Consider the following 25,675-nt stretch of genomic DNA (forward strand, 5'->3'; position numbering starts at 1 on the left):
ACAATTCACAAAGGTACATGCAGCCCTATAGTCAAAGCAGCACCATTCACAATAGCTAAGAAGTGGAAACAATCTAAATATCCACTGACAGATGACTGGACACAGATGTGGTTACATATACACGATGGAATACTACTCAGCTATAAAAAAAAGAATAAAATAATGCCTCTTGCAGCAACATGGGTGAGACTAGGCATTATCATACCAAGTGCAGTAACTAAAACCAAGAAAGACAAATACCATACGGCATCACTTATATGTGAAATCTCAAACGTGGCACAGATGAGCCCATCTACAGAGCAGAAGCAAGCTCACAGACATAGGGAGCAAAACTGTGGCTGTCAGCAGGGAGAGGGAGGTGGAAGGGAGGGGTGGAAGGGTGGGACTAGCAGACACAAACTGTTACGCACAGAGCGGGTAAACCAGGCCCTACGAACACAGTGCAGGAGACTATATTCAGTATCCTGTGAGAAACCATGATGGAAAAGAATATTTAATAAAAAGAATGTCTTCTGTGTATAACCGGGACATTAGCTATAAGCAGAGATCGGCACAACATTGTAAATCAATGATATTTCAATAAAAAGTTAAAAACAAAACTCCCTGTCAACTGGGGCAAAGAACATATTGGGAACCTCCACGTGGAATACTATGCGGCCAGGAAAAAGACGGGCTGCTGGCCAGTGTGCCACACAATAGCACAGATGCCACATCCAGCCAGAGACTCTGAGTTTCGAGGAGGCCATGCTGGGATGCCTTGAAGTTCAAGGGTGAGCACACGTGTGTTCTGTAACATACTGGAAGGGGGTGGGCCACAGAACAGTGACAGGGAGGGCACACACTTGGACAAGGATGGCAGAGGAGACGATAACAGGAGAATAAGAAACAGAAGGTGGCTTGAAAGACCAAGGTGTGGCTTCGTGTGGCGCCTGGCTATGTGGCAACAGAGAAGCAAGAAATACCCCAGGGTACAAACAGTCCTGCATCTGCTGGAGCTGAGGGCCAGGAGTGAGCTGCAGGCTAAATACCAAACTCAGTTTCTGGAAGGAGGCTCATTCCAGTGGAGATAACACGGCTTTTCTGTTTCACTGTGGGTTTTCTGGGTTTAAAGTCATCTTATCTGAATACTTTGGTTTCTTTATTTGTAAAGTTCATTTGAGGTCTTCCCTGGTGGCTCACTAGTAAAGAACTCGCCTGCCAATGCAGGAGATGCGGGTTCGACCCCTGCATCAGGAAGATCCCCTGGAGAAGGGAATGGCTACTCACTCCAGTATTCTTGTCTGGAGAACTCTATGGACAGAGGAGCCTGGCAGGCTATAGTCCACGGGGTCGCAGAGCTGGACATGACTAAGAGACTGACATGCTCACGTTTCCTCATAGCAGTGGTTGGGGGGTGGGTTGCTGATAAGGCTCAAGAGTGGGTGCAGGGCCTGCGTTCCTTTAACCTGGCCTCAGGTGATCTCTGGATGAGCTTCTGTGGTTCTCGTGATTGTCAAACTGACCTCTCTGGAATGAAGACCGCTTCTCCAAGTATTTCATCGCCTTCCAACGGTTGGAGGTTTTAGTCCCGTAGAAGAGCTCAAAGATACTATTATGTGTGTCCCTGAGGCAGAACCGGGGCCCTGCCCCAAGGTTGCGCTGCGGGTTCCGGCTGCTCCTCTCCTGTCTCGGTATCCCCTCCCCTGGTCAGCCACTCTTTGAAAGGTTTCTGTGCCCACAGGGTCCTGCTCAATTTCAATTTGTGAAAAAATTAACACAAACAAGCCAAAGGAAGCCAACCTAATCCCCCCCCCCCCAATGGTCCTCCCCAGGCCACTTATTTTCCTTTGTACAGAAATGCGTTTGTCCCTACGAAAGTCCGTCATCGTCCCCACCATGGTTTTCTTTCCTCCCGCAGAAGGAGGGGCTGTGTTTCCACTGGGCCTGCTCGGCCCCCTTCACTGCACGTTGACTGTCTCACGTTGTCACCATCTCCCCAGGCCCGTGGCTCTCTCCCCTCTTCGCCCTTTGTCTCTCTTTTTGGACATGAGCTGGGGGTACACATCCTCCTCTGGCCCTGACTGGGTCCTTGCTTCTATAGGCTAAGCTGACCCAGCCCTTTCTTAGTTAAAAGGCTTTATGCGTGTTTCCTTATGTTATTTCACCATCTACTCCAGCACCCCACCCCCAGAAAATTAAATTTATTGTTGTTTAGTTGCTAAGTTGTGCCTGACTCTTTGCAACCCCATGAACTATAGCCCACCAGGCTCCTCTGTCCATGGAATTTTCCAGGCAAGAATACTGTAGTGGGTAGCCATTCCCTTCTCCAGGGGACCTTCCTGATCCAGAGATCGAACCCGGGTCTCCTGCATTGCAGGCAGATTCTTTATCACCTGAACCACCAGGGAAAACTCCACCCTGGAGCCATTGCTATGAAACGCTTCACCAAATCCTCCCGGGTTGGGACACACAGTTTTGAGGGGCACAAGCCTGCTGTGTCCCCTTCTGTCTGGCAAAGCAATAAAGCTATTCTTTTATATTTCACCCCAAACTCTATCTCCAAGATTTGATTTGAAACCAGTACACAGAGGCCAAGTTTCTGGCATCAAAATGAACATGTTAACTGGGGGCTAGGGATAGGCATTCCCTACCATATGTCAAACGAGTCATAATTCAAAATATGGAAAAGCACTTATGGAGATCAAAGAACCTTGGAGAGAAAGAAGGTTTCAGAAGGAAGGGATGGTCAGGGAACCTAATGATCGAATCACGGTAAAGACAAGGCACCAGACGTCAAAGGTTGCCCACACAAGCAGACGGACTTAGGAAGACTTTAGGGAAGACTGGTGCTGCCTGGGCCCAGAGTCACATGAGATAAGCTTCACACCCAAGGGGCTCAGTGGGGATGCTCAGCACACCCTGAGAGTTAGGCAAGGATGGGGAACTGGGCTGTGATGGTAGGGGTCGGGGGTATTGACTGGGTATCTGAGGCATTCATGACTTTAGACATTTCACAAAAATGAAGGGACTGAGTCCCTGCAAGAAGCAGAGGGAGTGGGCACTGGTTATAGCCACGGAAACCAAGGCACAGAAGCATCAAGACCCTTGCCCTGGACCCAAGGACCGTGAGTTACGTGGGCTGTGGGGCACAAAGGGGCAATGGTGACTCTTGGTTCAGAGTGGACCATAGCATTTGGCCTGGCAGGCACAGAAGCTGTATGACTCAGGCTGGAAGAAGCCAAGAAGAGATGTCCCCTGGAAGCCTAAAGGGGTTGGTTTCATGTCCCATCAGGGAAGGGGGCAATGGAGGGCTGGCACATGGAGGAACTCTGAGCAGGCCCAGCTCGAAATTGGGGGAGCTCCTGTCAGTGGGGACATGCACGGGCCCTCGCCCTTACCATGATGCCGGTGAGCAGGCACACGCCCTTCCCGCAGTAGGTGTGGGGCACCATGTCACCGTAGCCGATGGACAGGAAGGTGATGGAGATGAGCCACATGGCCCCCAGGAAGTTGCTGGTCACTTCCTGCTTGTCGTGGTACCTGAAGGGGAGCCAGGGAGGGCCTAGTCAGTCCACACTGGTCCCTCTGCCTTCATCTCAACCCCAGGGGCAGTGCCAGGAAGGCAGGGCCCTGGGTCCACCTGACTGCATGGGGGCCTTGACCGCAGGAAGCTGACCACTCTGGAGGCTCAAAGTGTCCAAAGTGTTGCTGTAGGGCAGTGTGGGGCAATGGTTAGTGCCCAGGACCACCCCACGGTCCTCCTGAGGACACCCCAGGGCAGAGGGCACCCACACCCTCCTCCCCAGCATCCCTTCCAACACCCTCCTTTCACCTGACCGCCAAGCTGCTCGTTACAGGGCAGTAGGGGTCCAGGTGAGGGAGTGTCCACATGTGTCCACGCATAAGCACACGATCCCCCTCCCAAAGACAGACACACAGACAGATGCAAACACGGGTGGCCATAGGCACCAGAAGCGGCAGGAAGTAGAGGCGAGGATTCAGGTCAGACACCAGGAAGAACTTCCCTAGTCAGCAAGGCCCTGGGGAGGGAGGAGGGCTCCACGGGGAGACAGAAGCCTACAGGAGCAAGCCCTGGGGATGGGAGTCCTAGGACAGTCAACACGTGGAGGGCAACTGCTCCAACTTCAGGCCTGAGAATTTTCTGGTGTTAGGAGGGAAAGGTGGCAGCATGTTTAGCTCTGGGAAGAGACCTGGGACCCAACTTTTGTTATTCAAGAGGGCAGATTCCAAGGCCTTGCAAAGGGACATGATTTTGTCCCAGTCAAAGCCAAGCCTGAGACTCTGGCCGCACAGGCTACGAACTGATGGTATCTATGGTCAGCGTGAGGCTGAGGGACTGGTGCTCTGGATCTGGGGGTGGTTCAAAGCTTTGCTCCAGCCCAGTCCCCTGCTTGCAAAACCCCTCCAGCTCAGGGAGGTCAGGAAGCCCTTCCCAGATGACCCCTCTCTTTTTGGGCCACAGAGGCCGGGCAGGGGGAGCTGGTGGGGAGGGCTGCTCCAGGCAGATGGGGCTGGGGTCAGGGGCTCAAGATAGGGAAGGGATGGAGACTTCCCCGGAGGTCCAGTGGTTAGGACTCCGAGCTTCCAATGTATGGCGCACAGGTCTAATCCCTGTTCAGAGAACTAAGATCCCACATGCCGTGGGGCGTGACCGAAAAAAAAAAGACGAGATGGAAACCCGAAAGGTGGGAAGGAGGGATGGAGGCCTTTCCATTCAGCCTGGGCTTCCAGCTGCCTGCTGGGTGAGGGGCACCAGGGACTGAGCCTCGTCTTTCACTGTGGCACCCGAGCCTGAAGCTGCGCCAGCTTCCACTTCTCCAGAGACCAGCACCTCACACCCAGGAGGCGGGAGGAGCCGGGAACCTATCAGCCACCAGCCATGGGCGCGGAGGCTCCAGGCCTGGCTGGAGCTCTGGTGGGGGCTACTGGGTCACCCCGGACCAGGGGGTGGGGGGCATGCAGGAGGTGGGGTGGGACAGAGCCACTGGGGTGGAGCAAGGCGGGCGAGGGGGCGTCAAGCGGTGTCACAGGGCTCAGAATTTAGGATTGGCTGCCCCTGACCTTGCCCCGTTCCCCGCCCTCACCAGGCGCCCCTGCAGGGACCCAGCCTGGACCTCAGCGATGCCTGACGCGGGGCACCCTCTCCCACTCCCCAGCCCCCAGCCCTCGGGTCTGTGGGAACTGGCATGGAGGCATGTCAGGGGAATAAGGAGCTCCCATATGATCCTCAGCCTTGGTGACGGGAAGAGCTGGGCCCTCTCTGCCAGGAGCCCCACATCAGGCGGAGGCGGGGTCGGGGAGGGGACAACTGAAGGGGTGAGGATTGGGGTTCTGGGGACAGGTCCAGCCCAGGGACCTCCCGGGAAGCCCAGTGCCAGCACCACCCATTACAGCCCCTACCCAGCTCATCAAGAGGCAAGAGAGACCCCCTCCCAGACAAGACATTTCCCTGCCCTGAGAGATCCAGGGGGACCCTTCCCTCTCCATGAAGCCCTGGGGGGTTTCTGGAGAGAAGCAGGAATTGGGCCCCCAGGGTGTCCCTTTAGCTCCTCAGAGCCTCAGAGTTCTCATCTGTAAGTTGGCTGGGTGGCCCTGCACCCTCCAAGGCCATTCAGAACAAACCGCCGTATGGGGGTCTTAAAAGCTGGGACTGTGCCCGCTCATCCCAGACCCACTGAAGGAGCTGTCCCTGCCCCCTGGGGCCAGCTGCCTCAACCGGGCACCAGAGCTAAACTCTTCTTCCCTCTACTCCCTTCTGTTGCCCCCTCCTTGGTGCCAAGGACCCCAGGGATGCCCAGGGCACCAGGCCCAAGAGTGACCCAGACCCACCTGCCTGGTGGCACTGGGACAAGCTCTCCCCACGGCCCATGGGCTCTGGGTGGGTCCCGGACACCCGCCTCCCCTTTCCGCTCCCTCCCCTGGTGGCAGCTGATCTTAAATTCCTGGCGGGCAGGACAGCTGGCAGCTTTGCACACATAGCTCGGCTGAGGGTAGGACTCACATGTTTTCCCTACAGTCCGGCAGGGTGGGCAGAGGGGAGAAGGAGAGCAGGTTAACTTGTGGGGGATGCAGGTGGACGAAGGGGATCCCTGTTCCTGCTGCCTCCACCACCCTGGGCCAGAGACGGGGCCAGTGGAGGGGCCCCTGGAGGGAGGGGAAGCGGGAAGAGGGATGGGGTCCTGGAGGGGTGAGGGTCAGGGTAGGAGTTGGGGGTGGCTGGGGACAGAGGGCTGGAGTCCCAGGGAAGAGGAAGCTGCATGTGAGAGAGAGTCGCTGAGGCCAGGAACTGGGGGGAGGGGTTAGCAGGATCAGGGTTCATGGGGATGGAGCCATGGGTGGGTACGGGGTTCAGCAGGGTCAGAGTGATGGCTGGGGGAGCCTGGAGTCACTAAAATTGTGGGTGGGCCTGAGGGTCATGGGGGATCAGGGCCCAGGGGGTCAGGGGCGCACCTCTCGCAGACCCGCACGGTCCAGGCAGCAATGACCCAGGAGGAGATGCTGAAGACAAGCAGCACAGTGCCCGGGCAGATGGTCATGAGCGTCTTCATGACGAAGCGCGTGTTGAAAGTGATCTTGTTGAGGGCACCGATGCTGCGGCTGGAGGCGTCCGTGAAGATCTTGCTGTGCAGCAGCATGACGCGGCCCAGCAGGTAGAGACGCAGGAACATGGGCACGGAGAGCAGCACGTCCACGTCGGCCTCAGCCGCTGACGGTGTGTACGTGAAGGCCAGCCGCGCTGTCCACGTGAAGCGGTAGTGGCCGGGCACCGGGTGGATGGCGCACACGGCCAGCTCCAGGGAGATGAGGAACACGCGCTCACACGTCATGGCGATGCGCCAGTCGTCAGCCCCGTTGTCCACCATGAACAGCTGCAGAGATCAGGTGGGCGGGACGCAGCGGGTGTTGGACACGTGCCCAGGCCATGGAGGGAGGGAGATCCCAGCCCCAAACTGCACCAGCTTCCACAACAAACATGGCCTCCCAGGCGAAACCCCCTAGTGCCCAGGGTTGGCCCTAAGTCCAGCTAAACAGGGCACAGGTGTTTCCCCAAAAGTCAGACACAGAGTTACCACTGACCCAGCCCTCCCATTCCTAGGTGTATGGGCAAGAGAGATGAGAATAGTTGTTCAAACATCCTGTGTGCGTGCAGTCACAGTAGCACTGTTCACAGGCGCCCAAAGAAGAAACTAGCCAACTTCCATCCAGGGATGGAGAGAGAAACAGAATGTGGTCCTTCCACACACGGAACATGTCTCAGCCATGAAGAGGAGTGAAGCGGTGGTACATGCTACTCCGTGAAGACATATGCTGAGTAAAAGACAGCAGTCACGAAAGGCCACCGGACAGGGTCAAGGAGGCAAGGCTGCGCCTCAGTAGGCCTGGAAGGTGGGGCGCTGAGCCAGTGAGGATCATTCTCCAGCCTTCACACCCAGTGGAATTTGCCTGGGCAGGTCTGAGACAAGTTTAGGATCTCTCTCTCCTCTCCTTTCGTATTTGTCGGCTTTGGGGATGGGAATGTCTATCCTATGCTAGTCCCACCCCTGTACATTGGAAGCATGCAACTTATCTGGTTCACAGCTGGAGGAAAATTTTGTCTCCAGAGGAACTGTACCTCAAGTCTCACCCATGTCTGTTTTAGATGATACTTAGCCTGCCAATCTAGGAGATGTAAGAGACGCAAGTTTGATCCCTGGGTCGGGAAGATCCCCTGGAGTAGGAAACTGCAACCCACTCCAGTATTCTTGCTGGGATAATCCCATGGACAGAGGATCCTGGTGAGCTATACAGTCCACGGGGTTGCAAAGAGTCAGACACAACTGAGTAACAGAACACACACATTTAAATATAATCTTTCTTTCTTTTTTCCTTTGGCCACACTGCACAGCATGTGGGATTTTACTTTACTGACCTGGGATCGAACCTGGGCCTCTGAAGTGGAAGTGTGGATTCTTAACCACTGGACCACTGGGGAAGTCCCTAGATGATATTTAAAGGAGGTTTTGGACTTTGAGTTGATGCTGGTATGGGTTAAGACTTTAGGGGCTGCTGGGATTGATGCATTTTGCATGGGAGAAGGACATGGATTTGGGAGGTGGGCCAGAGTGGGGAGAGTTATGGACTGAACTTTGTCCACTCAATATTCAACTGCTAAAGCCCTAGCCCCCAATATGACTGTATTTGGAAATGTGGCCTTTAAAGATATAATTAAGATTAAATGACCTCATAGGGGTGGGGCCCCCATCCTACAGGACTGGTGTCCTTATAAGAAGGGTATATAAAGGGGTATATGTGCATAGAAGGGTATATGCCCATAGAGCAAAGGCTGTGTGAGGTCACAATGAGAAGACAGCCGCCTACAAGTCAAGGAGAGAGCCTCAGGAGAAACCAACCCTGCCAGCACCTGACCTTGGCCTTCCAGCCTCCAGAAATGTGAGAGAATACATGTTGTGTTAGTCACTCAGTCATGTCTGACTGTTTATGACCCTGTGGACTGCAGCCCGCCAGGCTCCTCTGTCCATGGGATTTCCCAGGCAAGCATACTGGAGTGGGTTGCCATTTCTTTCTCCAGGGGATTTTCCCAACCCAGGGATCGAACCCAGGTCTCCTGCATTGCAGGCGGATTCTTTACTTTCTAAGCCATCAGGGAAGCCCCACGAGAAAATACACTTCTGTTGTGTAAGACACTCAGCTGTGGTGTTGCAAACGTATGGTGCGTCCTCCTTTTTTTGTTTGGCTGAATAGTATGCCATTGTATGGACGGACACCGTTTGCTTGTCGATTCGCCAGTCCGTGGACATGTGGGTGGTTCCCACTTCTAGGCGATCGTGAATAACGCTGCTCTGAACACGTGGGTTCACATCTTTGTGTGGGTGTAGTTGTTGTTTCTCCTGGGTGTGTGACTAGGGGTGGAATTGCTGGGTCATATGGTAACTCCATGTTTAACTGTTGCTGTTCCCAGCTGTCCCTTTAGAAATGTTTCCTTTACTTCAAGGGTCACCATCCTCCTCCCCTAACCCCTAGCCAGACTGAGGACCCCCTCCTGTGTACCAGACTCTGGGTGTCCGCTGACAGGTCTGTATACAGTACAACTTGGGTAGGATTTTCCTATGCCCATCTCCTGCCAGGCTGTGGCTCCTTGAGGTCAGGGGTCAAAGGCCAGAGTCTGGCCCCCTTTGGAGTCCCCAGGCCCTGGTGCTGGCCTGCTGTGGTAACACGTGCCTTATAAGCCCTGAACTTGGCTCTCCAGGGACCTGATCAGGTTTTGACCAACCCCTGAAATAAGAGAATCCTTGGCACATGAGAAATCTTTCAAACACAGGTCCAGTGGACTAGGAGAAGGAACCTGGGGCTACAAACACTGGACTCCATGGCTGCAAAACCTCAGAAGACCCCAGGGCTGCAAAAACAATCCACATGCACCTCAGAACCCCAGCCCATTGCCTGCTCCCTCACTGTTCGTCTTCTTTACCAAATTATCGATGAAAATTAAAAGGACGATGCGCATTCCAGGAAATTTAGAGTGATCTAAACAGTGTGTTTCCATGGAGATCTTTTTTTTTTTTCCTTCTATAAAGTGGCTATTGATCTCTCTATGTTTTAGAGGGTTCCCAGGTCCTGGGGGCTTCCCAGCTGGCGCTGGTGGTAAAGAACCCGCATGCCAATACAAGAGATGCAAGAGAAGCAAGTTCAATCCCTGGGTTGAGAAGATCCCCTGGAGGAGGAAATGGCAACCTACTGCAGTATTCTTGCCTGGAGAAGCCCATGGACAGAGGAGTCTGGCAGCTGCAGTCCAAAGGGTCACAAAGAGTTGGACACAACTGAGTGTGTACCCATGGAGGTGGCTGGTGTCGGGGGCTCCGGGGTGCAGGAAGGGGAGCTGCCCTAGCCCCACTGAGCACTGACCTGGATCTCTCGGGCATGGTAGAGGATGACCAGGCCCAGCAGGATGACCGTGGAGAGGCTGATGAGGCATTTGAGTGCAAATGAGTACAGGGACTCCTGGGCAAAGAGAGAGCAGAGGGCAGGACAGACTGTGGAGGCGGGCAGCCCTCCTGACCCCCCCCACCTGGTCACTTTGCTCAGGAAGTGAAGCTCCGGTCCTTACTCCTTAGGCTTGGGCTCACAGCAAGGTGGCACTTCAGTTTATAAGGCCAGGCCTCACATGGGCACAGCACTTCACAGTTTATAAAACCAGGCCTCGAGCAGATGCAGCACTTTACAGTTTACAGGCTGACTTGGCTCTCATCTCCCTCCGTCCTGGCACCACTTGGGGACCCACAACCCGGCTCATAACCTGGCCCAGCTCACCCTCAAAAAGGGCAAAGTTCTTTCCCTGCTCCTCAAAGCAGCTCTTCTCTGGTGCTCCAGCAGCCCCCTTCCCACGTTCAGCGAAAGCGTAGCCCCATGGTGCAAGGCGGAGGGAAGGGGCTGGAGACTTTGGGCCCCACCTGAGGCCTTCCTGCTGCCCCCAGGGGGTGGAAACAACAGGAGGCCCTGGGTGCCCCCACCTTCCCACCTCCAGGGTCCCCTCAGCATCCCCCGCCCACGTCTCCTAGGGCCGATGTGGTCCCAGACCCCATGCCCAAGGGGGTCTCCGGAAGCCAAGTGGGACCAGCAGGGCCTCCCTGGGGTGCCAGGGGGAAGGGCCATGCCTACCTTGGTGTAGACCCCCCAGGACAGCTCCGTCTCTGTCACCATGACAACGATGCCGAACATGCCAAAGATTAGGGCATAGTCACTGAGGCGCTTCCGCTTCTCAAAGAGCGCCCGCCGGTGGCCCAGGCGGTGGCCAACGCTGGGGGGCTTCCCTGAGCCCCTCTGTCTGACCGCCTCATCTTCTTCCTCATCTTCTTCCTCTTCCTGGTCCTGGGGCTGCCCCCGGGGGCTGCCAGGCGAGGGTTGCGCCGGCTCGCTCTTGGCCACCACCACCTGGATGCCTGGGCCATTTGGAGGCTGCGGGGGGTGGCCGGCCTCGGGGTCCAGAGGATCTCGGCCCAGGGCACCCAGCCCGCCACCTAGTGGCCGTCCCTCGCAGCCACTGTGTCTGTGGCTGTTCATGACTATGTGGGTGCTGGTGTTGGGCTTGCTGCCGGCCGCCTGGGGCCTGGCATGGCTCAGCAACTGGGCTCCCGCGCTGACCTGCAGGGCACAGAGAACACGGTCATGTTAGGGCCTGGCCAACTGACCAGATGGCTAGGGATCCCCACCCCAGAACATCCTGAGGCTGGAGAGGCCATGAACCCATTGCAGCTGACATGTGGACTGACCACCCCAGACACCAAGCTAACCTATGGCCCTCCTCGGCTCAAAACCTCCACATGGACTTCCCTGGGGTCTAGTGGTTAAGAATCCGCCTCCCAGTGCAGGGGATGTGGGTTCGATCCCTGGTTCGGGGAAACAAAGATCCCATACGCTGCAGGGCAACTAAGCCTGCACGCTGTGACTACAGAGCCTACGCACTCTGGAGCCCACATGTCACAACTAGAAAGAAGTCTGCGGCCCACAACGAAGAGCCACATGCTGCAACTAAGACCCAGTACAGCTAAAAATAAGTAAACAAATGTAAAACGAAAACAAACCTCCCCGAGGCTCTCCAGCACTATCGCATAAAAGCTCCTTCCTGTGGCCAGGAGGCCTCTATCGTCTGGCTCCTACCCATCTTATCCTTCTCACTTTCCCAGAGTCACCCCCTTTCAGCCACACTGACCTCCCCATCACCAGGTTCCAACAAGCCTGGTTCTGCTTCAGGGCCCTTGCACACTCTGAGGCACCTGCTGTACCCTCTGCCTGGAACACCCTCCTACCAGGCCTTTGCCCATTGACTTTTCTGTTTCCAAGTACCTAAAGCAATGGATGCTAAAAGCAATAAACACCTAGAGCAATAAACACAGGCGACACTCAGTAAACACCTCTGAAAGCCTCAAGATGGAATTCTGCTGGCTGGTTTACCTGGGAGGATTAGAGGCCACCTAAATGAGCGGTCTGGAAGCACTTTAAGGTGGTCTTAAGGTAAGACCACTTTACCTTAGCTTACCTGTCTCCTGAGAAACCTGTATGCAGGTCAAGAAGCAACAGTTAGAACCAGACATGGACTGGTTTGAAATTGGGAGAGTACATCAAGGCTGTATATTGTCACCGGGCTTATTTAACTTACATGCAGAGTACATCATGAGAAATGTTGGACTGGATGACTCCCAAGCTGGAATCAAGATTGCCAGGAAAAATACTGACAACCTCAGATATGCAGATGATACCACTAATGGCAGAAAGTGAAGAGGAACTGTAAAGCCTCTTGATGAAGGTGAAAAAGGAGTGAAAAAGCTGACTTGAAACTAAACATTCAAAAAACTAAGATCATGGCAACTGGTCCCATCACTTCAAGGCAAATAGAAGGGGAAAATGTGTAAACAGTGACAGACTTTATTAATATTTTCTTGGGCTCCAAAAGCACTGTGAATGGTGACTGAAGCCATGAAATTGAAAGACACAAACCAAAACAGTGTATTAAAAAGCAGAGACATTACTTTGCTGACAAAGGTTCATAGAGTCACAGCTATGGTTTTTCCAGTAGTCATGTAGGGATGTGAGAGTTGGACCATAAAGAAGGCTGAGCATTGAAGAATTGATGCTTTTGAGTTGTGGGGCTGGAGAAGATTCTTGAGAGTCCCTTTGACAGCAATGAGATCAAACCAGTCAATCATAAAGGAAACCAGTCTTGAATATTCATTGGAAGGACTGATGCTGAAGCTGAAGGTCCAATACCTTGGCCACCTGATGAGAAGAGCCAACTCATTGGAAAAGACCCTGATGCTGGGAAAGACTGAAGGCAGGAGGAGAAGCAGGGGCAACAGAGGATGAAATGGTTGGATGGCATTACTGACTCAACAGACATGAGTTTAGAGAAACTCCGGGGGATAGTGGAGGACAGGGAAGCCTGGAGTGCTGCAGTCCATGTGGTTGCAAAGAGTCGGATACGACTTAGCGGCTGAACAACAACCAGTGAGCTGTCACGAGGCGGTTCCAACCCAGACTTGACTCCTGACTTCTGGAATCTTGGACAAATTAATATCACTCTACTGAGCCTCCAATTCCCCACCACCACCACGTAGAGTTGTCCAAAGGCCTGAACATACTTACAAAGGTATGCCAGGGAGATATTAGGGACCGTGACTATGGCTGTGAGACCCTCAGCTCCCTCCTGCCTGGATTCCAGGACCAAAGGAACAATCCAGGGTTTAATTCTAAGATCCCAGAATTGAGGAATGCCCTGGCAGTCCAGTGGTTAGGACTCTGTGCTTTCACAGCTGAGGGCCTGGGTTCAATCCCTGGTCAGGGAACTAAGACCCCACAAGCCAAAGTGTGGCTAAAAACAAAGACATAAAATTTAAAAAGAAAAAGATCCCAGGGAACCCCATGGGGGTCCGGGAGTCAGGGCTCTGTGCTCTCACTGCTGAGGAACGGGTTCAATCCCTGGCTGGGGAACTAAAAACCTTGTGAGCCATGTGATGCAGCCAAAAGACAAAAAGACCCCAGCACTGATTCTACAGCACCTTGGTCTGGTCCTGCGACCTTGGGCCAGACTCAGTTTCCCTGCAAAGGAAACTGGCTACGGAGAAGCAGACAGGCTGATATGCTCTGACATCCTCAGATTCTGCGCCTGCCTGGGGCCAGGTCCCACGTGTCACGGGCAGGAGCAAGGACCTTGAAGACGGTGACATGCACAGGATGAGCCTGCCTGGAGTCCAATCTTGCCAGACCCTCCACTGCTCCACCCACTCCAGCCCACTCTCTCACTCCTCACCCCCACAGGCACCCCCAGCTGCCACCACAGCCTGTGTTTACTGAACACCCACTCCATGCCGGGCTCTGTCCTTCACGTAGTGTTTTCTCCTTAATTCTCACAACATCCCCAAAAGAGGGGTCCTAGGATTTGGCCTGTTGTACAGATGGGGAAACTGAGGCACCAGTTTCCCTTCACTGTGCAATGAAGGATCCGTCTCCTTACAAGGCAGATCCTGCATCAGGCTGCCTTGTGGGATTCTCCCAAGAAGCCAGGCGGCAGTGGGCTGTGGGTCCAAGTATTGTCTTCTTGGAAAAGGCTAAGCTGGCATGTGCTGGGGGCTTGGGAGAGGGGGCTGCATGCAGAGACACCTCCGTGGCCCTGAAACCACATTCCTGGGGGTGAGAGACTCAGACAGTGTCACACCAAGACACACCACAATGAGCAAGGTTGCCAGGCGAGACGCGGGTGACCTTGGCCAGGGCACCAACCAGGGCACGCACTGCAGGACTGCCTGTGTCCATGTCCACCTGGCCGCCAGTGTCTGTCCCACTCACTACATGTCCCCAGACGAGGGTACCAGCACCCAGGAAGAACACCAGAAACATGAGTCTTAGGACACGTCCCACTCCATCCATCCTATCAACCAGGCTGTGGCCACCTGCAACCTGACACTTCACAGTTTATAAGAGCTGACCCCCCGTGGGCCCAGGACATTACAGTTTGTATGGGCTGATTGCCTGCAGGCCCAGCACTTCACAGATTCTAAGGCTGATCTTGGCCCTGATCTCGCTCCTTGTCTTCACAAGCAGTCAGGCGCCACTTCTTCTGGGGCTATGGTCCCTGCTAGCCACCTGAAGGGCTGTGAGCTGCTAGGTGGGACTAAGAGCCTGCCCCGGGACACACACACAGCCCCAGCCCTGCTCTGCCCCAAGAGACAAGGAGACCCACACAGTCCTCCCACCTTCCCTCCTGAAGGTGCAGAAGGGTCTCTGCCCAGGGCTTGGGGAGAGCAGGCAGAAGAGGGGATGGCCTGGCAGACAGGACTGGGAGGGGGTGGGGCGCTGCAAACGACCTTCTGAAATGCACCGATGAAGATGCGATTTGGGGATGTGACTCAGCCACCTAACACACAGGCCAAATTCAGCCACGCGGTGGCCATGCTCCTCCTTGCCTGGCGGCCGCGTCCTGACATGCCCTAGGCAGAGAGGGAGTGGGGTGGGGCATGCGGATAGGCAGCAGGTGACTTCCAGGAGGGCGGAGGCCTGGAGGGCCTTCCTAGGGCCCATCACATTAATGCGGTTATTTGTTACTCAGTCGCTCAATCGTGTCTCTTTTGCGACCCCATGGACTATAGCCCGCCAGGCTCCATTCATGGGATTTTCCAGGCGGACCAAGACCTTGGTCAGAATTACTGTATTTAATCCCTATGGCTACTTAGCGAGGCAAGTGGCATTCTTACTCACATTTTACAGATGGGAGACGAGACTCAGAGAGGTTCAGCACGTTGCCTGAGGCCACACAGCCAGGAAGGGCTAAGTTAGTGCAGTCTGGGGGTGGCAGGATCTGCCTTGATCCCTCTTGACCAGCGACTATTCGGAAAGGGAGCCAGTCTGGTGCAGCCCTTGAGGTATCACAGAGCTCAGGGCACAGGAGTGGTGGCTGTCTGACACCTCCCATGACCTCATAGGAAGCGGAAGGACTGAGAGGCCTGCCTGAGATCTCACGGAAGAAGGGGCCAGCCCATAATCTAAAGACTGGGTGGGACCAGAGGGCCTTGGGGACAAGAGACCCCACTCCTCCCCAGGTTCACCTTCCCCTCCCTCATTGCAACCTGAGCCTAAAGGTGGGGTCCCCGGGATCCTCAGAGTTTTCCCAAAGAACCAGAAACTCCTATAAAACCCCAACCAAGGTTTCGATGTCCATGAAAGGGTGTGTTTTTCTGGGTGAAGGCCCCGAGTTCTTCAAGCACTTCTAAAAAGGGAGAAACACCCTGTGGGCTGTATTTGGTTTTGAAGGTTCCTGGAATTGCTACAAGTGTCTCACATGTCTGGGGCACAAGACCTCTGTTCCCTGAATGCTGGGGTGAGGAGATGAGCAGACCCTGCCTTCTGCACCATTTCAAGAGATGCTATGGGAAACCTGTAGGCCAAGCAGGGCAGGGGGAACCCAGGAAGGCTCTTGAAGCAGGGAAGAAAGTGTGCAGGCAGCAGAGACCAAGGAGGCCAGCTCCTCTGAACTTTCCCACCCAACAGGAAGAGAAAGAAAATGATCAGACAGCAAAGGCCCTCGAGTGAGCTCTTTTACAAATGATGGGTTGATTACAGAGGGACCTTTGGGTGTTCCAGCCAGGACGAGGTCACTGACACTTCCTCAGCTACTTCTTTAGTAACGGGGCATCTTAGTGCCAACCCAGCAGGGTCGGTGACCAGAAAGAAATGAGATCTCACGTGGAAAATGCCTAGCACACAGTCATGGGTACGCTGTGATGCCACTGCCCAATTCTGCAATCTGTCCTTCAGAGCTGGACCGGGAGAAAGTTCCCCCTGCCCATTACGCTCAAAGGCAGAGCCTCCCTGGGGCAAAACGCCCACCTCACTGCTCCCAGGAACTGTGGACAAGAGCGGCACATGGCAGAATCTTGTAGGTTTTGTGGGCAAGTTGTGGGCTGTGCGTCCCTGTGGAGCGTAGGGAAGGACCCCAAGACACTCCTCCACCATTACTCTTCAGGCCCTAGCTCTGCCGGGCGGACAGGATCCATTTGTCCTCCCACCCTCCGGGCTGTTGGAGAGTGGGTGCAGCAAGTCGCTGGCTGACTGCCCCATCCCTTAGGCATTCCGCCCTTCACCACCCATCAGGGTGCAGTTAGCCTGCCCTAGCCTGCTCTCCCCAGTGCCCTCCACTCTGATGCATCTCCATCAGCATCTCTGGCGCACCCCCAGCCTCCAGCACTCACATCTGAGGCCCCACCCTCCAGGACAGCCAGAACAGTGCGCTGTGCTGGGTACCCGACCTCTGTCCTGGGAGAGCTAGGGGACCCGTTTTACGAACCCTGCCATGCTGCCCCTAACGGCTGGACACAAGGGCCAGTGGTGAGGGTCTCGTTCCTCCCATTCCCAAGTCAGTCCTGGGTCACTGCCTCCAGCCCGAGAGCTCCCCCACCGTATCTATGGAGTTTGGAGACTCACTGCTCTGCCCCCGCCAAAGTGAACCCAGTACCCTCCCCCTCCAGGATGGGGATCCGCGAATCGACTCACTCGGGCGGTGCACATACACACATTCCCCCACTGCGCTGTCCTCTCGGTTGCGGACCCCACGGAAATCCTCCCTCCTGGACGCTACCCCAAACGGCATCTCACTCCGGGACATGTCTCCCTGGATACCCCTGCCCATACCACTCAGTACCTGCGGGACGCGGCTCGGGCGGGCGGACGAGGCTGGAAGGGAGAAGGACCCACGCGGCCACGGACCCCCAGGTCGGGGCCGGAACCGGGGCCGGGGTTGCGGACGGGGCGGGCAGCAGCGGGCGGGCGCGAGGCCCCGGGGCTGTGGGGCCGGGGGCAGCGGCAGAGCTCGCATCCCCCGCCGCCCTGTACACGGGCCCGGCCAGGGGGGCGAGCTCCCGCCCGGGCCGGGAGAGGAGGGGGCGGTGCGACGCCAGCGGCGCGGCCGATTGGTCGAGCCCGGGTTGGCACCGCCCCCGGCGACCCCGCAAGCCCCGCCTCCATTTAAAGATCCCTCATTCCCCGGTGCCCCCTTCGCCCCTCAGCGCGCGGCTGGTCCTCAAACTCACCCTCCTGCCCCGCGCGATGTAGAGAGTACCATGGCAAAGCGAAAACTCTCGTCCTCGATTGTCTTTGAGAACTCCTAGCCACCCGTTTTCCAAAATCAGGTCCCCAAACTCCAGCCACCTCTCAACATTTGCGCACCAGGGGGCTGATCACAGCACGCACTTGCAGAGGTGACAACTTTGCCAAGTGACTGGCCACCTCCCTCCTGAAATGACCTCGTCAAACTTCCGCTCTGTGTGTGGGGGGGGGGCGGGGTCTTGGGGTGGGGAAACAAGATGATGGCAAGTAGAAAGTGCCTTGGAGCTGGGTGTGGGGGCTTTCAGGGCTGGGGGTGGGGGGTGCTTGCTGGGGCAAAGGCCATCTTCTTTGAGAGGAGAGAATGTACTCAGATTTAACCCCCTCCCCCAGTCCTAAACTCCCCAAACCAATGCCAGGATGGCAGGCCAACAGGAGATTATTTTTTGGTCCCCCAAATGGTGCCCCTTTCCCCTGGTACTGAGGATGACCTTGGGCAACACTTATTCAATGTTCATGGAAGCTCAGAGGAGCCTTGGGGACTGGAAGGTGGAGAGCCCTTACCTCCTCCATTCTCAGGCAGCCTCACCACCTCAGCCTTGCCCTATCCCCACCCTGTCAGCTGGGTGACTGAACCTGGCTCTGTCCTCCCCAGCCTGAGGGCTCCTGGGGGCAGCAGTTCCCCCGTCTCTCTCCCAGTCCCCCATCTATTTTCCTCCTGGCCTTGAGCTTTGGGCCAGGTCAGAAACATCTGACTGCTCACCACTGCTTTGGGGCATCTGTCTGTTCTTTCTGCAGTGCCCAGAAAATAGCTGGGCTGAATGAATGAGTGAGCGGACAGTGGCTTGGGCAGGGGTAGTCCCATGGGTCAGTGATGGTGGTGAGGGTGAGCGGAGCCAGGTGATGGGTGGGAGGTCAGCAGATGGGACTCCTGGTCCCTCATCTCCAGAGCTTGTCCTTTATCCCAGCCTGCTGGGAGCACCCTAAGGAAGGCCTAGCCATGGTCTATGCTAGTTTGGAAGTGGAGGCCTGGGGACCCCCATGCCCTGTTGTGTCCATAGGGGCTCCAGGAGTAGGGTTTGGGAACCGTTAAGGGGATGCATTCTCAAAGATGCTTCATCCTGCATCCCTCCATCCACTTACCAGCCCCCCTTCCCAGGCCTCCTCAGACTCCCCTTAGCTCAATCCAGGCCTTTGCACTTGCTGTTCCCTTGCCTGAGCCACTGGGGCCTCTTTCTGAAGCACAACAGTGATGGAGCCACCCACATCTCCCTCAGGGTCTGGCACACATCCCTGTGTCGCATTCAACGTCGTGGCCCCTGACAGCCTGTGCCTGCCCCCGTATGGGTCCCTGCCCCACAAAAAGCATTCTCGTCGTGCCTACGGATGGGCCCAGGCTTGCACAGACTGCTGTCATGCCCCTGTAGCACTGTGCATGTCTGCTGAGTCGTGTCCAACTCTTTTGTCACCCCCAGACTATAGCGCACAAGGATCCTCTGTCCACGGGATTCTCCAGGCAAGAATAGTGGAGTAGGTTGCCATTTCCTACTCCAGGGGATCTTCCCCACCCAGGGATCAAACCTGGGTCTCTTGCACTGGCAGGTGGATTCTTATCGCTGCACCACCTGGGAAGTGGTGCAGTATCCAGTGCTTTCTGAATTCAAGTCCCCTGTATAAACAACCAGAAATTCACAAGAGCATCCACCACAGCCCGCAGAGGCCTGTCCACTCCTCCCATCCTACCAGACCCTGCAGGCTCCGTATTTACCATCTCTCTCTCTCTAGAAAGATCCCTATCTCTCCTTTGGGCTCGCATGCCCCAAGAGATCAGGAAATTCTTTCACGGAGCTGCATTTAGGACAGTCGATCTGGTGACCGATCACCTCTTACCCAAGTTGGCCCTGTTGTCTGCTTGAATCTCATCCCTCTGAGACAAGGCTGGCATTGGTGGACAGAGGTCAGAGGTGAATAAAGGCAGTGCTCTGGGCTTCCCAGGTGACACTAGTGGCAAAGAATCTGCCTGCCAGTGCAGGAGATATAAGATGCATGTTCAACCCCTGGGTTGGGCAGATCCCCTGGAGGAGGGCATGGCAACCCACTCCAGTATTCTTGCCTGGAGAATCCCATGGGCAGAGAGCCTGGCAGGCTACAGACTGGGGTGGGGGTGGGGGTCACAAAGAGTCCGACACAACTGAAGCAACTTAGCACACACTGAGTGGGATATACCTGAGTTTCCATTCCAGAGCTTCTCTGCAGCCCACAGTTAGCTGGTAGGGACTCAGAGAGCATGCACATGAACTTCAGCTGGGAGACCCTCAGGACTCAGGCCCCAGGAAATGACCTACAGACTGGTAAGGGGGATAGAGGCTAAACAAGAAGCCCCTCTCCCAGGGCCCTGAGGGGTGGACCACAAGTTCAGGGCAGTGGCTGTGGGTCTGGGTGCAGGCGACCTGGGAGAACCTCACAGGAACTGAAGCACCCAGAAGCAGAGGCAATGGCCTGAGCTGGGACAGACTGGCCACCTTTCCATCCTGCTCCCAAGCTGCAAATTCACAGAAGTCTCAGACCCATCCTGGGTCTAACCAATGACTGCCTCAAAGGAGGCGGGACCCTGACTCCCCTGTGAGTGTGGGAATGGCAGAGTGGGGAAGGTATTCACTCACTCTCTCATTCATTCATTTAGCCACACATTCACTCATTAATTCACACATCCACCGAGTTTCTTCTCCAAGTGTGGCGCAGCGGATGCAGAGTCTGAGACAGGTATAAATCTTCCCCTCTTGGAGCTGATCTCGAGGAAGGGAGCAACCTTTACTAGTAAAGGGCAAGTAAGGCTTCCACACAAAAGCATGGGAGGGACTTCCCTGGTGGTCCAGTGTTTAAGACTTCAAGCTCCCAGTGCAGGGGACCAGGGTTTGATCCCTGGTCAGGGAACTAGATTCACATGGCACAACTAAAAGACCCTGCATGCCCCAACTAAACATTCCGCATGCTGCAATGAAGACTGAAGATCCCATGTGCCACACCTAAGACCCAGCACAGCCAAATAAATTAACTTAAAAAAAAGAAAAATAGCTTCAAAAAAAAAAAAAGCATTGGAAAAGAATCCAGTGAAGCTGAGAACACGAGAACGGAGGTGGGAGCCTTTAACTAGGGTGTTCCGGGGTGGCCTCTTGGAAGAAGGAACATTTGAAGGCGGGCCAAGAAGCCAGCCCTAGAAAAGCTGGAGAAGGGTACACCCAGAGGAAGGCACTGCAAGGGCAAAGGCATTGAGGTGAGACCACTGAGAAGGATGTGATGGGGGAAGAGAAGGGAGACTGGTGGGGCTAGAGTGAAGGAGCAAGTCGGGGGGGGGGGTGTCACAGAGGCAAGCAGGGGTCCCACTCTCGGGGCTGTGTGCAGGACTCTGAGCAGAGCGGAAGTCATGAAGGGTTTAGCTCCCTAGTGTCCTGGCAACCGTGGGGACTGGGGGGAAGGCATTCCAGAGGGTTTGTTCCTGGGTTTTTCAGTATTCAGGGACACCCCCCCCCCAGAAGCTTCATTAATTCTATCAGCATTTACCGAGCACCTCCTGTCTTCAGGGCTACTGGGATGATGAAGACACCTCAAATCCCCCAAACGCAGGGTTTCAGGCCAGTGGGCAAGATAAGATATTGAATCAATCAATAAATAAAACTGGTGCTTGCAGATGGCTCACAGGGGAAATGAGGCCAGGGAGGGGTGGGAAGGGACTGCGCCTGGCCTCTCTGTTACTTACCACGGGCAGCCCACTGAGGAGCCCTTGGTCCCTACTCTGGAGGAGGAGATGGAAGCCTGGGGGTGGCTCGAAGGCAGAGAAGGCTCTGTTACTAGCACAGAGTTCCCATGAGCAGCAGGGAGACCCTCCATATCCACCAGGGGACCTGCCCTGGGGCTGTCTTGCTCATTCAGCTGGTAGCTGCATCCTTGCTCCAGACTCTAGCTTGCCCTCCCGCCCTTGCCACTCTCAGGCTCCAAGGGCTCGAAGGCTCCAGACTAACTCTTCCTCCCCAGAGTCCCCCACATCTGACAGACCAGTCCATGATCACTTCTGAATTCCAGCCCACCCCTCTGTTCCCATCCCTACAGCCCCTGCCTCGGCACAAGGCTTGATTCTGAAGTATGGTGCCCCGCTGTGTGGCTCTTCTGATTTGAACAGTATCCCTCCCCCTAATTCTAGCTCATCCAGGACGTCAGAACGGGACCTTTTTTGATCACATTGAGGTCTTAATTTTATTGGCTCAGACAATAAAGAATCTGGCCGCAATGGGGGAGCCCAGGGTTCAATTCCTGGGTCGGGAAGATCCTCCTGGAAAGGGGAATGGCTACCCACTACAGTATTCTTGCCTGGAGAATTCCATGAACAGAGGAGCCTGGTGGGCTACATTAGTCCATGGGGTTGCAAAGAATTGGACACGACTGAGCGACTACACTTTTCACTTTCACATACTGCATTAGGGTGGGCGCCAATCTGGAGGGCACCTATAAGACTGGTGTTCTTATAAGACCACGTGAAAATACAGACATGCACACAGGGCAGAAGGCTACGTGAAGACAGAGACTGGAGTGAGACAGCCACAATCGATGGAATATCTGGAGCCACCAGAGGCTGGAAGAGACCTCTCCGGGAGCCTCCAGAGGGAATGTGGCCCTACCATGCCTGGATTTCAGACCTCTGGCCTCCAAAATGCGACAGAATACATTTCTGTTGTTTTAAGCCAACCATGGTTGTAGACATTTGTTACGGCTGCCCCCAAAAACTCTTGCCGTGGTCATGGACAAGGGGCCGTCCCTCTCTGAGCCTCAGTTTCCTGAACAGGGCAATGAGGACCCTCCAAGGGCAACGGGAAGGGTCAGGGAGCTAATCCCAATTAAATGTGCCACAAACACTGTGATGGCTGCCTGGATGTTCCCCATTGCTATTGGCCTGATCATGACCTGGCCTTTTTTTTTGCGGGGGGGAGCACACCTCTCAGCATGCAGGATCTTAGTTCTCAACCATGGCGCAAACCTGTGTCCTTGCAGTGGAAGCTTGGAGTCTTAACCACTGGATGACCAGGGAAGTCCTGATCTGGACCATTTCAAAAGCTCCTTCCTGGCCTCTTGGGCTCCAGGCTAGTCTCTGCCAGGTCCCAGAAGGGATCTTTGCTTGCTAAAACATGATAATGCTGCTGCTAATTCTGAGTGCTCAGCGGGTCCATGTGGCCCTCACAGCATCTGTATGATTAGCTGCCCAGCATGGCTCCAGCTGGCCATTGGTAAACTCCCTTCAAGACCCAACTCAGGGATTCCCCTGGTAGTCCAGCGCTGGGAAAGACTGAGGGCAGGAGGAGAAGGGGCAACAGGGGATGAGCTCGTTGGATGGCATCGTCGACTTAATGGACATGAGTTTGAGCAAACTCCAGGAGACAGCGAAGGACAGGCAAGCCTGGCATGCTGCAGTCCACTGGGTTGCAAAGAGTCAGACATGACCAAGCGACTGAACAACAACAGGGACTTCCCTGGTGGTGCAGGGGCTAAGAGTCCTCAATCCTACTGCAGGGGGCCTGAGTCTGATCTCTGGTCAGGGAACTAGATCCCACATGCTACGAGTTTACATGCCACAACAGAGAACAACAATCCCAAGTGCCGCAACTAAGACCTGGCACAGACAAATAAATTAAAAAAAAAAAAAAAAAAAAAAAGACCAGCTCAAAGAGCAAGCACACTTCCTCCAGGATGCCTTCCTAGAGTTTCCCCAGGCACAATGAATCCCTCCTTCCCTCCCCGTGGCCCCTCAGCATCAGGCAGAAAATTGGCCCCAAAGAGTTAATCCTCCATGCCCAGTTCAGTCCAGAATCTGCCCACTTTTCTGCATCCCTGCAGCCCCAACCTGGTACCAGCCGAACTGACTACTCAGATGCCCTTTTGGCCTCCCTTCTGGCCTTCTATCACTTCCACTCCTGCCCCAGTAGTCCTTGTTCTCCACGGCAGCCACAGGGGCTTTTGAAAATCATAAATCGTAATATATCTCTCCCCAGCTCACACACCGTCCACAGCTCCCCACTGTTCTTCAGTCCACTCCTTCGCCACAGCCCCTGCCTGCAGAAACCCCCACTCTCCTCCTCCTCTCTCTCGCTTGCTTATTCTGTTCCAGCCACGCCAGTCTCCTCACTGTTCCTCAAACATGCCAAGCTCGTTTCTGCCTCAGGACCTTTGCACGTGCTGTTCCCTCTGCCTGGTATGCTGCTTTCCTAGCTCTTGCCTGACTGGCTACACCTCCTCTCTTGTGGCTCAGCTCATGGTCAGCTCCCTGGAGAGGCCCAACTGCAGAAGCCTCTCCTACCCCTCAGTCATTCTCTAACCCATCTCTGTTTTAGTTTCCTCACTGTGTTCCCAGTGCCCAGCCCTGGGCCTGGCATACCATAACTGCTTAGTCTTTGTTGACTGATGAATGACCCCACACATTCGACACTGGCACCCGGTCCCTTCCATACAGGCAGCTCACTGCCAAGCCCAGAATGTCAGTCAATATTCACAGGAGAAAAACGGATCAGAAGAGCTGCTCCCTGAGGGCTGTCTCTAGGGAGTGAGGTCACAGGATCTGGGTGGTGGAAACTACGGGGGTCTTAGAGCTACTCCAACTCAGTTCAACTCCCTCCTTCTGGCTGTGTGGCTGCAGGTGGATCACTCAGCCTCTCTGAGCAGGTTCCCCCCACCAGTGACCTGAGAAAGTGGACACTGACTCTCCAGAGAGGACTCCAGAACACACAGTCATGACAATAATTATTATTATCATCATATTAGTAGTATTATTTCAAAGGTTGGCACTTTGAAGTCATCATTTTTTCTATCCAACCCCTGACCGACCCCCCTACTCCCAAAGGTGACCTGAGTTTGCGATCCACTCACCCTGGAGTGCAGGGGTCTTCCTGATGAGACACGATGAAAGGAGCTGTCTGCTTTAGTCCCACTGGGCTACCACTTGGCTGGCAGAGGGCTGTGGCCACTTTTCTTCCCCACCCCCTCCCCGCCCTGTAAGGACCAGACATGGGTTGTGGGGTGGAGCCAGGGTCCCAGGAGGCCCCCAGACTGCAATGGTCTCTAGAACAGATCTGTGCTCTGACAAGCTGAGTTTTACCGTGTAAGGAAAACCTTCAGGGAAACCTGTGATCAGGAGTGGCGCTGTCTGTCCAGGTGGGGGCCTGTTTCCTTCTGCGGACCCTTCTTTGAACCGCTGTAGATACACCCCCCACACTAGACCCCCCTCTCCCTGGAGGCCCCCTCCTTCCCCTGACACCCTTTCCTTGTGCGGGTCCCTATCTTCCTCTCCCGTGCCCCCCCCCCCACTGCACCCCCACCAATTCCTTCACCACAGGAAGAGCTGGGTGGGTGAGGCTGACATGGGCGCCTGTGAGGATAAAGGAGTCAAGGAATACCCAGCTTGACCAGCTCTATTCTTGGCTGCCCCTTAATTCTCCCAGGTCTGCAGCTGCCCTGGGGACTGAGGCTCCCTCACGGAGTTCGCTGTCTCCAGAAGCCCCATGTGAGCACAGTAGCCTCCTCCCGCCCTGGAGGAGAGGGCAGAAGGGGACACATGATGGTCCCACGGTGCCGCAGGGTTGGGGGAGACCTCAGAACAGGACTGAAGGGAAAACTCAGCCAGCCGTGAACATCACAGCCGCCCTTTCTTTCGCCAGAGGTCTGGGGTGGGGGCTCACGGCCAGGCTCGTGGCTCTGGTGCTGCCTGTTCTAGCCAGGGGACCTTTTGAAGTTGACCCTGGCCCTTCGGAGGGCAGAGAATTGTAGAAGATCAATAGCGGGTGAGTGATCAGAGTGGAAATTATCCTATAGGCTCACAATGCTTGGCTTGCCCATCTGGAATTCCCCCCACCCCCAGGGGTTTCCTCCCAGGTCTTGGGCTGGCTTGGGGAGTGGGGCTAGGAGGCATGAAAGACCTGGAAGCCAAAAGGAAGGAGCCAGGTCGGGGGTGTAGGGTGGGGAGGTGGGGGGGTTCTCCATTCAGTCCCATGGGGCCTCTGGCAGGGCAGAGAGATTGGCGAGAATCACAGAAACCCTCCTCCCTTTCCAA

The 25,675-nt window shown here is 55.2% G+C and overlaps 1 protein-coding gene across 4 annotated transcripts in view; it reads right to left on the reverse strand.

The window, feature by feature from the left end:
- The window catches only part of KCNN1 (potassium calcium-activated channel subfamily N member 1), a 37,726-nt gene that overhangs the window by 11,167 nt on the left and 884 nt on the right, over positions 1 to 25,675 (reverse strand). For 3 of the 4 annotated variants that reach the window (XR_011256920.1, XM_069589073.1, XM_069589074.1), the window contains exons 1-5: positions 17,186 to 17,408; positions 10,657 to 11,139; positions 9,904 to 9,999; positions 6,451 to 6,869; positions 3,378 to 3,519 (exon numbers count right to left, since the gene is read on the reverse strand). Coding sequence is in view for 3 of the 4 variants with exons in the window: in XM_069589073.1 (XP_069445174.1) it covers positions 3,378 to 3,519; positions 6,451 to 6,869; positions 9,904 to 9,999; positions 10,657 to 11,139; positions 17,186 to 17,359 (1,314 nt within the window). In the remaining variant the exon portion in view is untranslated. Of the gene's footprint in view, positions 1 to 3,377; positions 3,520 to 6,450; positions 6,870 to 9,903; positions 10,000 to 10,656; positions 11,140 to 17,185; positions 17,409 to 25,675 lie in introns of those variants that run through there. The other variant, XM_069589076.1, reaches the window with a different exon arrangement.

This window comes from Ovis canadensis, chromosome 5 (genome assembly GCF_042477335.2).
Source record: "Ovis canadensis isolate MfBH-ARS-UI-01 breed Bighorn chromosome 5, ARS-UI_OviCan_v2, whole genome shotgun sequence".
Lineage (NCBI taxonomy): Eukaryota > Metazoa > Chordata > Mammalia > Artiodactyla > Bovidae > Ovis > Ovis canadensis.